General features: G+C 30.2%; 1 protein-coding gene across 1 annotated transcript; it reads left to right on the top strand.

The window, feature by feature from the left end:
* The first annotated feature begins 1,896 nt into the window (after positions 1-1,896).
* Positions 1,897-11,344, top strand: LOC143049235 (uncharacterized). Its single transcript, XM_076222944.1, has 10 exons — positions 1,897-2,030; positions 3,751-3,807; positions 5,066-5,185; positions 6,131-6,250; positions 7,081-7,206; positions 7,640-7,765; positions 9,577-9,702; positions 10,325-10,453; positions 10,825-11,001; positions 11,267-11,344. Exons 2-9 carry the CDS (start codon positions 3,756-3,758, stop codon positions 10,974-10,976), a joined length of 951 nt encoding a protein of 316 aa, XP_076079059.1. The 5' UTR covers positions 1,897-2,030; positions 3,751-3,755; the 3' UTR covers positions 10,977-11,001; positions 11,267-11,344.
* Positions 11,345-12,193: the final 849 nt, after the last annotated feature.

Consider the following 12,193-nt stretch of genomic DNA (forward strand, 5'->3'; position numbering starts at 1 on the left):
ATGTACTTCAATTTGACATTAGAAATAGAGAAATGATCATGGAATAAGGAACAATAAGAGTTTTAACTATCTATATAGAAAAATGACAGGATAATAATTAAACAAAGTCAATGACCTGACCTTGGAATAACATGACTTGTTTAATAAATGACCTTAAATGAGCCAAGGTCGGGTTTCTTTTGTGTATTCGCTCACGTCATTTTTATTTTTTTAAGAGTTGTGGCATTTTAAAATTTGGTAACGACATTTTATAGAGAGACGGTAGAAATCAAAGAGAAATTCAAAGAAGTAAGTCAAACTATGTTGTTGTTGTTTGATGTGAATAACGACATTCTGATTCTCGACAAGAGTTATACATTCTTGAATTTCAAATATTTTCTTTTGAGCGTTCAAAATAAAGGGGAATTTAAGAAAGCTCTTCAGATGCATGAAACATGTAGAAGAAAAATAGTTTGTTTTTATTTTATACCAGGTTTACACATCGGACGTATTTGTCATACATTATAATGCATTTACATGGTCAAGTGGATTACCTACGTGTAGTTAATCAATACTGATCATTATCCTGAAAACACTTTAATTTAAGAGTATGAGTCCTGTTCTTGGCAGGTGACTATGATGGTCAATCCTCTGGCGAATGTCTGTGGTTACCTTGGGGCCCTCCAGCATCCTCAACCAATAATACATTCTATTACGGTATAGCTTGGAGTGCCAAAAATACATTTAACACAAAACAACAATCAACATAATGCAACTTTTAAATGGGAGGCAATCTAATTTAAATCATAAACAATCGTTCTTACAAATGCACCACTGGTTCTGTGTCTTTTACATGTTTGTCGCTGACAGATTTCGACTACAAGGGCGACTCAGTTACCCGTATATTGTAAGTGAAAGAACCAACCAATAAGAATACTTTAAAATAGTTTTAATATGACAATTACAATGTTTAAGTTCTAGTGAGTTAACAAGAAAGGGAACTCATTACATGGAAGAAATACGTTTGTTACATATGCTTTTCGTTCTATTGTATTAGTTTAAATATATAATGTTTGTGTTTTTTCTAAAATAATTAACATTATTCAAAATGTAAAGCACACACTATGTTAAAACTTTGTAATTGACATTAGTACTCTTTATCACATGTTTGACTCTTCTTGTACACAATATAACACATGTACGAATGGTGTAAACTGAACATATCATAAAAAGCAAATCTTTATTGTAATCGTAGAGCTGATTACAATAACGAATTTCAAGAATGGTGTTGTTTTCACAAGATTCCTTAGGGAATCTAAAAAGGCGGATAATTTGAAATTATATGAGTGTGTTGTACTGATTTGTTGTTCGATTTGAAACAAAATAAAACAAACAAACATGTGTATGATAAAATAAAAGACGAAATTGCATTGCCTTGTTTTCTAACAATGAACACTGATAAGAACAGGTGTAATTGTACTCTTAATTCTAATTATCTCCTAATTCAAACTAAAAATAAATCGTTTTAACATGTTCGTTAAATTATCATTCGCCATATATGTACAAATGTGTTTTTGATATTTTATCGACTTTCTAAATATATCTCTATTTTAACACATACTGCAATAGACATTGTAGAAAAAAGTCCAAGTAATAAGGATGTTAGAATCCCAACATCAGAGATAATAAAATTTTCTAGACAATAATACAAAAATTACCGGAAATTAGGATTCAAGTACAATGGAGGACATGTATTTAAACGTTTTATTGAATGATATTTCAAATGCGAGCAATTTTCTGAAATAAGTGACAAGTATAAAGCTATTAACCTATGATAAAACTGTAATTAAAAAAAAGTTGAAATTGGGAAATAATGACATTGAAATTTTAATATATGTATTTAAAGTTAAATATGTAATTACAAACGGTCTTGACTGATTCTAACTTTGGTCAATTTCTCCCGTTCATGAAATATTAACACTGTTATTGAATTTGTAACGTTCAGTAGCCTGAGCAGTCAACGTGGTAGATTTTATTATTACTCATTAAAGGTATGTTCATAGATATATGATATATTACTTTTCAAGATACAAATTTAACATAAAAATGTGTATGTAAGAAAATATTGGAAAAACCATTTTATCACAACAAGTACATGTATTACTTTTCTTTGCATTTTTATTTCTTTAAAGGGGCACTAGCTGTCAAATTCAAGTTCAGCAAATTCTCATATTTGATATATAACACGCCAGAACCTATACCAAAATTACAATAAGTCTGAATACCAGTTAACTCAGCATCAGAATTGTGTGCGTATTTCATTCTAGACGCCATCTAATCAACTATCAAGATGACATTCTAACGCTGTCGACGGTCACATAACCTGATATAAACATAATCATCAATATAGATGGATTGCGACTTCGTGCAATTGGGTTTTTATAGGTCTGTTACATTTTATGTAATAGATTGAAAAAAATAATCATCATTCAACGAAATGGTCCACCTTTGTTTCACATTTTCAATATTGACATTCTTTTCCTCTTAGTTGCCGAACACAAACGAATAATGCATGCGTAACCAATCTCTGGCTAATTGGTTAAATTGAAGGTCTCATAAAAATTGCTTTTATGATATCGAATTATTCAACAGCGATATATATTTGCTTGTTTTGACAAAATTAAACCAAATTTGCTGCTAAAAAAGAGTTATTTTTCTTTGATTCATTTTTATTAATGATTGAACCAAACGAAATCATATTCCTTTTTTTTTTCTCATATCTCGTAGCTCGTGCGTTTTTAAGATATATACTAATGTATACTATTATATAGTATAGTAATATGGTTATAGATTATTACACCTCTTGTTTGTGGTTTACCATTTTTCCTGCAAGTTTATTGTTTTCTGTTTGGTATTAAACTAATATAAAAGATCCATTTTGTTACATCTTCGTGGTCAATGTTTTTGGCAATCGTTAATGGCAGTAAGCAGGGTTTTAAAGAACATCAGTTGTTCGAACTGTTAATCAAATGCGTTTTGTTAAAATATACTTTTTCACTATTTTGGTCTTTTTGGAAAATGTTCTTTGTGCTGTATTTAGACCCCTCTTCAACGAAAATTGTTTTACAGGCACACGTATACAAATTGCAGTCTTTATCAAACTAAGACATACGCAGCTTCTATGAGATTCATTCAACGTTTCAAGTTCAAACTTGATTTCTAAAAAAAAAAGGAAACACGATTTTCCATATCGAAAATGTGGGTGCATTTGATCAATTTTAGATAAACCAAATATTTTGAAATTACAAAAAAGTCACATAAAATCTATGTAAGTCTTCACTACTCCACAAGTAAAATAATGATATTTTGCTTCATTCACTAGGGTAGAACTTTAGGCGCTTTACAAAAAAGATGTATCTTTTTGTCTCTCATATTTCTCTGAAAATGTTATTTTGGACCTTTTACATGTTGTTATGTACACAATCTTGTATACTCTACTTATTTGTCATATTTTCTGGTCGGACTGTTTTGTGCTTGCATGCATCTTTCTATCTTTCTATATTTTAAATGAACATTAAACATTGCACATGAAACAAAAAGAAGGGAAGGCTATAGTATTAATGCATAAACAATAAAACAAATATTTGGATAAAACTGGATGATGTGAAGAAATTGTAAAGCTTCATTTCATAATTTTTTTTGTTTTATCTTGTTCTTCCCTAATTGTCTACAGTCTACATTGATAAATAGAAAAACACATTTGTATTGCAGGTAAAATGAATATTATATGTTTGTTGCTGGTGGTAATTTGTTACTTATCTGTTTGTGGTAAGCATAGCTTTATTGAAATGTCTAAACACTAGACATCGTATTCATTGCAAAGAATTTTGGGTATTCACAAAACTGATAAAACCAAGATAGATCTAACTTTTCCATTTCAAGGGTTTTACGATCATCGATTCACAAACGGAATAAATGCAGATGAAAAATATCCTTTGAAACATGTTTTTAAGATAAATCGTTTCAATAATATTCAATAAGGTTTAATTTGTATTCGGACATGTGTCCAAATGACAACGTTTAATGGCACGTATTTAAAGGGCATTAGCTGTCAAATGATTTTCACAGATTTGACTTAAATTATCATATCTGATTTATAACAAAGTTAAACAAATGTTCCAATTACAAAGGAAACAATTTACAAATGCAACATTTAGATAATAATGTTGTGTGTATTTTAGACTACACGCCGTCTTAATAAACGTGAAGATGATTCTAAGAGCTGCGATGATCATACAATTTTACACAAACATAAATATTTGAATATTGATACCCCGACAAGCACGTGCAATTGTATAATGACGATTTTTCTGCGTCATTAATTACAAAATATGTATTTCATCGTGTTACTTGTACTAGAACTTTTCTGTGTTTGTGAAATCTTTCAACGAAATGGATCTGCCTGTTACCTCACTAATTTTACTTTCCTATGTCAGCATCTCTTTTAATGATGTAACAATTATTCAGCAAAGTGTTAAATTGTGTGTCACATGAATTTGTATTCAAATGACTTGAATTACTGATTTGCAGGCTGATAAGACATTACCGATGTTTTGGCGTACTTAGTTAAAATTGAACCAATCTGTCTGCTTGTAACAAAATAATAGTTTACAAATCTGCTTTTACATTATTAAAAACAGATATTTTGTTTACTCTTTATCGAAATAAATACATTGAGATTGTATTAAACTATACCTCAGGAATAGATTACTTTTTTTTGTGTTTGGAAAAACTTTTTAGAATGTTGGTCATCAAAGCTCTTCAACTTCGTGCTTTATTTAGCCTTTTTAACTTTTTTTAAATTCGAGCGTCACCGATGAGTCTTGTGAGAAACGCGCGTATGACATAAATAAAAAAAATCAGCCTGGTATCTATGATAAGTTTATTGAAAATGCCAGTTGAAATGAAGTGTTTCATAAAAGAAACATAATATGGCACAAGAACTTCGGGTCATTTAAAGTGTAATAATGATAATCAAAGCGAGTTGTCCAGAAATTACCACACGTTTGTTCATTCTTCTTTTCAGACTGCAAGTGTAAGACTGGATATATACAGTGTAACTACAGTAAAGAATGTGTCTATGCTGATCTTGCTTGTTATGGATGGAAACAATGTCCCGATAACACATTGCCAGAGGCCTGCAGAGGTATTAAGATGAGATTAACATATGTATTTAAAAAAATCGTATAAACCTCACAAGAAAATACAATCACTATGCAAATGCAAAATCAATCTATTTTACTATAAATAAAGGAAACAGTAGTATACCGCTGTTCAAAAGTCAAAAATCGATAAAGAAAACAAATTCAGGTTACAAAATAAAACCGAGGAAAATTATAAGAGGAAAATAACGGAACAACAGAAACATTTAACTGCAACAAAAGCAAACACCAACATACATAGACACGGGCTTATTGATAACACCTGCCACACTAAGGACTTGGTACATGACATTTATGGACTTTTGAGTCAAAATGTTTGGTTGAACTTGGTTTTATGACCAACTAAACCTCCCCCCTGATATTGCAATGTGAAAATATATCACTAAAAGACAACACTACATGGCCTGAATACAATAAAATCAAAGACAAGAACACTTAGCACAGGCACATGCAGAATTAAATAATATAAATATAAACATGCATATTGATCCAATTAACTGCAACAAAACCAAACACCAACATACATAGACACGGGCTTGATGATAACACCTGTCACACTCAGGACTTGGTATAGGACATTTATAGACTTTTGAGTCAAAATGTTTGGTTGAACCTGGTTTTATGACCAACTAAACCTCCCCGCTGGTATTGCAATGTGAAAATATATATCACTAAAAGACAACACTACATGGCCTGAATACAATAAAATCAAAGACAAGAATACTTAGCACAGGCACATGCAGAACTAAATAATATAAATATACATATTCATCTATCGTTTAACTGTAAGATGCTGTTTTTCATGATTAAAATGATTGTTTGTATGTGTGTTTACTTTTTTAAATTTTGACTTGGATGGAGAGTTGTCTCATTGGCACTCATACCACATCTTCCTATATGTATAAGAGTGTATTTATTGTCTATTTTAGATATTGCGTGTCAGAAAGGGTATATAAAATGCAGTGACCAGCTACAATGTATAAATGCAGACCAAGTATGCCATATGAAGGAACATTGTATCGATAACAGTATACCAAGGGCTTGTAAAGGTAATATCATAGTAGTGACTGTCGTTAAATATATAGATTTTCGTTAACTACGGTTAATGCTTCACTCATAATCAAGACAATCTATTATGTTTAGTTTGTAAATTCAAGTCAATAAACTTACATGTACATATATAACTATGTATAACTATGACTTGATGTTTGATTTTTGAGAATACTGCTTTTGATTCACCAATTTGAAATCTAACAATACTGCAAACTCCTGAAAAATTTTGTTATTTGAATTTCTAATAGGATAAAACGACTCTTTAAAGGAATTAATTGTTGTATAAACCCGAACAATTTACTAACAAACAAATCAAAGTCCAAAGGACACCACTAAATTTCCTTTTTAAAATGCGTTTAATCCTTATGATTCGTTGAGATAAGGAATTAGTTTTCCATTTTCGAAACCTTTATCAAACGCAAATTATATTTTTTTGGCATTTAATTTACCTGGAATATCCATAAATGTTTTTGGTTAAGGCCAAAAAAATATTTACTTAATGAAATTTGCTGTCTAAAGAAAAAACTAAAAAAATATCTTATTTTCTTGCAAATAAATGTTTTCTTAAATTTACAGCATAAAGGGTGCTAATAGAAGAGCATGGTCTTTATGCAATTTATACCTGATACCAGCTCTTGTTTTCATGGGGTTCTAATCAATACATGTAAATCTTAAGTTTACTGTAAAATGTTTTGTAGACTTTTGTTTACCTTTTTTATTAACTTTTCTGTTTTCCTAGCCTCCAGATATTTTTCATAAATTTTTGTCTCATTTGTTTCGGTTTTTAATGCCTGCAATATTTACATTTGTTACATTGACAATTTAGGATTTAAATGCCCTGAAAATGAAGTAAAATGCTTAGACGGCAATAAATGTATCCATGAAGAAGAACTTTGTGACGGCAAGACGTCTTGCCTTGATTCATCCGATGAATTCAAAGACTTTTGCAGAGGTAACTAATTTATTAAGAAAACAACATAAATCTGCAAAAGGACAAAACTCACAACAAGAAATAACTACATGTTACAAAATTATCATACAGTATATATTTTCCGTGTAACGAACGGTGACAAACCAAGAGTTTTTTTAACAAATATTGGTAAAAGAATTGTCATTGAAATAATATATTTTTCATCCATTTGATCAATTGCAAATGAACAGAATTCAATGTCTACAAGCTGACTTATTGAAAAATAGAAAATGTATAAACTTTTAAGCGTTCATTTAAAACGTGAGTATAGATTTGGCAAAGCAGTTCATCACTAATAACATACATGTACCAAATGTATGGCAGAAAGTTTCGAAGCACTAATTTATTTATAATTCAACATTGAAATGTATTTTGATACGTTTTATACTATTACTTTTCTTTTGTATTCTTAAAGACCATAAGTGTAGTTGGGGATATACTAAATGTGATGATGGATTGCAATGTATTCCGGAGAAACAAATATGTGACGGTAAAGTCAACTGTCGAGATGGGTCTGATGAAATCACGGATATGTGTTCAGGTACAAACTTAGGTGCATGCCAAGCGCTAAAACTGATTAGTCTCAAATGTATTTCCTGTAGTTAGTACAAAAAAAAAGGTCAATAACAACATAAAAATACAATAATAAATATGTGCATGTATATGAGCATTATAAGACGGCTTAAAGAGGAGAGAAAGATATCAGGGATAGTATTTTGCTACAATGTATTAATAAAAGGGATAATAAAGTAAATTCTAGTACCTGGACATTATGACTGAAATTGGATTTTTTGAGTGATCTGATGAGTCCTGTTTAGCAGTAGACACGAACACTTACAGCGCATCTTGCTTTTCTGCGTATTACCTGAGTTTATGAAGGTAAAAGCAGCATATGTAAACAACAATTTATAACACACTTGATAAACAACAAGATGACAAAAGCAGTATTATTGTTAAAACAATCAAGGCCATGAACTCTTCAAAGACAATAAAAGATCTCCTTTTTATCATTAAGGACAACAAAGTATACCTTTAAAATGATTTATTCAACATGAACAAGTTTCCAAGTTAACCCGCATAACCGACTTTGCAAATTATGAGGTGTTGTATGATCGACAATGAGTCAACTATTATCCATTAAGTTCAAAAGCCGATAATGTCGAAAGTGCCACAATTCAATTAATAGACTAACTTTCTAACGACAGAAATGAAATTGTCAATATTAAACTTTACCTCTATTTGGAAAACGGTCACACAATATTAAAACATTGGTTTTGCTACTTGATATATTGTTAGTGTATGGACGACAGGTGAACACACTTGCGCCGTCTGTCAATCCGTTTATCCGTACAATGTACTACCGGAAATTGATTTTTTTAGATCGGAAGTATCTGTTTAAATATATGGACCTACATGTAGGTACAATTTTAATCCCGAATTTAAATGTTTATTATCAGAAAGAACATATTGCATGTTATTTGCAATTAAGTGTGTACTTGAAAAATATCTAAAATTGGTATTATTCAATTTATAAAGTTGTCCTGATAATGTTATCTTTTCTTCTGTTGGTGACAATTCTAAGTTATTAAGATGAATACTTGCTATTGTGTGGAACCAAAGACGGGAAATATATATAACAAACTGTTGTAAACTTTATGGTGATTATAAGATACTCGAATACGATTTTATTTAAATATAAGAAAAGAATGTCCGTTCGACATGCTACTTTTGTTCATTCGAATTCATAGGCACATAACGTTTGCTGAATACACGAAGCAAATTCAAAGCATAAATCGGCTACAAAAACAGCAACAACAGGCTGTTAAAAAAACAAATCATACCAAAACCAACACTTTCATTAAAAATGTATCACAATAACAGCAGCACTCACAAAAAAGTGAGAACACTATTTCAAAAGTGTTAATATTTAAGAACCACGTTGTGCTCTGGAGGAATTCTAACAAATTGTTATGATTACTCATGCTCTAGTGCCAATAAATATTGAAATGACACGGAAAACGTATTTTTCTGTGAAAAAAAAAACCCAAAGAAAACAGTTAAATTAATTGAAGGATCAATCGTTATAAGTGTATAGCTTGTTAGAAAAGAGGGACGAAAGATACCAAAGGGACAGTCAAACTTGTTAATTAGAACTGGTGACGAAACTTGGATTCACTAGGAAGAAGTATAACCATTCCATTTCGTATGAAAAGCTATTTATTCATTTTATAATTTGTGAATTACATAATAAACATTTCAAAATTGCAAACAAAAGTAATCTAATATAATAATCTGAAGAAAAAACATCTATTTCACTTAGTTTGATATAAGAAAGCGTTTGATATAATTAAGGGTACCGATGCTTTCGTGGTTGGCAGAAGTGTGACGACGGACTTCAATGTATTAAACTTGAGTCCCTTTGTAAGGGTGATGCACAATGCAATGATGGTACAGACGGTTTTAATGGAGCATGTAAAGGTAAAATATGTATAAATATGTATGGTGCAGGTTACATGGTAAAAATTATCATAGAAGTTCTCTTCGCTTGCCAAGGGTTGCGCTTCGCTCCTTTCATAACTCTTGGCTAGCGCAGACCTGTATAAGTGGGATGCTTAAATAATTCAAAGGGTGAACACTTGTTGAAGATACAATTCGCATAGCATTAGCAGATACAACAATGCATAATGTAATAAAAAGTAAAATCACAAAAAAACTCCGAGAAAAATTCAAAAAGGAAACCAATGTGCTCTAAAATGCAACTGAAGGTATGCTGAATTCTCCAGCACAAGTCAGGATAAGTATTAATCCTGATTAACATAGATAGCGATGGGACTATGAATAAGATATTTTGTTTCTTTTTAACGCGTAATAGTTTTAACACCAACCAAAACATAATTGCGTGCTTAACATACATTTGTAAATGCAAATGTATATATATATATATATATATATATATATATATATATATATATATATATATATATATATATATATATATATTTATATATATATTTATTCATACCAAATACACAAAACAATGCATATGCTTTTTTAAGCTTGTTGGTTTTAGGATATGCGTTCTTTATATATATGTTTCTAGATTATCAGTGTCCACATCTCTATAACAAATGTCCCAGCGGAGGCCAATGTATTTATCAGCAACACACACTATGTGATGGTAAACAAGATTGTGCAAATGGAAGTGATGATTCGAAAGACTTTTGTACATGTAAGTTTTTTTTTTTACTTTTCACAAGCGTAATTAAATAATTATGTGTGAAAACTTTTCACCAACAGTTATGTTGTTGTTATCGGTTTTGGTAGGCATTAACAGTTATTATAAAGTGAATTTCATGACAATATATTTGGAGCGTTTGTAATAACGGTAACATAAAGTCAAAATAATACGTCATTTTCATTTCTCCTAGAACTCTCGATGGTTGTCAAGATATTGTCATATAATAAAGCATTCTCAACATCTTTTACTGATTTTTACAGAGCTGAAGAAATTTTATTAGTATATACATACATGTAATATAAGTTTTTACATAAACGAACTTAGGCCATATGTTTGAAATCGGGGTTATTTTTCTATTTAAGACTACCAATGTGAACAGCCGTTTATCAAATGTCCAAGTGGTTTACAGTGCATTTACCCTAGAAGTAATATGTATTGTAATGGAGTAGATGATTGCATTGATGGATCTGACGAGGCTACCAATTTTTGTCTCTACGGGAAGCCCACTACATAAAGCATTGTATGTCAAACTAAGAAAAGTAAGTTACTAGAACAACTGATTGTTTTAAGACTTGACAAATTCAGTTGATTTGTTTCAGAGAAGTACTTAAGTTAAATTAAACTGTGACAACCCTAAGTAGACTGTGTGTAGATATATCAATTTGCCTTCGGAATATGAATGTCATGTTTCTTTATTTAGGGAAGTCTTATATATCCTTTTGTCCTCGTAAAGTTTTACGAGAAAAATTATTATGAACAAATAATAATGCATAGCTACATATTTTTTTAATTTTTATGTTGTAGATTACAGACATGGACAGATACACATTACGATTTGATACATTACTGTTCAAATGTTAAATAAAATTAATTTATAATGGTTTTACTTGATATATTTATGTTACTTTTTCAGAAAAAAAGACAAAAGTTTGAAAGGATATTTTTCATTCGAGCCACAACAAACATGTTTACTTCATTAATGACTTGTATTTTGTTAGAACAACAGATAGATTCCAAGTCTGCGAAATCATACGGTATCTTCTTTTTTAAATATACATGACAGTAATGAGATTTTTTCTTTATATTACCCGTGCTGCCGAAGTGGAAAAAAACTTGAAAAATCTTAATACTATATAATGTTTCAAAAAAGGTTTTAAATAACACTTGCATTTGTATTATTAAATTGTAAATACATTTTGAATGTTTCATTAACAAAATAGATGGAGTAGATCGTGACAGTGACAGTTTGTTTTTTAAGACGTTTTTACCTGTTGTTAAAGCTTTTAGATAAATCATTATACTACCAAATTAATAAATTAATGTTAACATCAAATAAAGATAAAAAAAAAGTAATTAAACAATAATCATGATAATAGACAAATATTATGAAATATAAAGGCATAGCTTTGACAATTTCAATAATCTATTCGATAAAGAAAAATATAAAAGACCAAGATTGTCAAAATTCGAAACGAATCAAAATAGAAAACCAACAGCTCAATTTTTTAATACGGGAAACGAGAACATTAACGGCCTACATCAAATAACCACATCAACTCTTGTTGATTAATTGCTCATGGCATAAGACAGACACGTTTATAAAGTGACAGTACAACAATTGGCAAATGCAGTTTAAATCGCATCTAACGTTCGTAAGAACAAAATATCTAAGATGTACTAGTGGCCAAGAGTTCATAGATATGGAGAAACAAGTAGACGTTCATCAAGTGT

This window comes from Mytilus galloprovincialis, chromosome 10, assembly GCF_965363235.1.
Source record: "Mytilus galloprovincialis chromosome 10, xbMytGall1.hap1.1, whole genome shotgun sequence".
NCBI classification, from domain to species: domain Eukaryota; kingdom Metazoa; phylum Mollusca; class Bivalvia; order Mytilida; family Mytilidae; genus Mytilus; species Mytilus galloprovincialis.

Bases quoted from the DNA above. Each gene is read 5' to 3' on its own strand.
- LOC143049235 (XM_076222944.1), top strand. From the start codon at position 3,756: ATGAATATTATATGTTTGTTGCTGGTGGTAATTTGTTACTTATCTGTT. The intron at 3,808-5,065 runs GTAAGCATAGCT...TCTTCTTTTCAG, and splicing joins TTGTTACTTATCTGTTTGTG to ACTGCAAGTGTAAGACTGGA. The intron at 6,251-7,080 runs GTAATATCATAG...TTGACAATTTAG, and splicing joins TATACCAAGGGCTTGTAAAG to GATTTAAATGCCCTGAAAAT.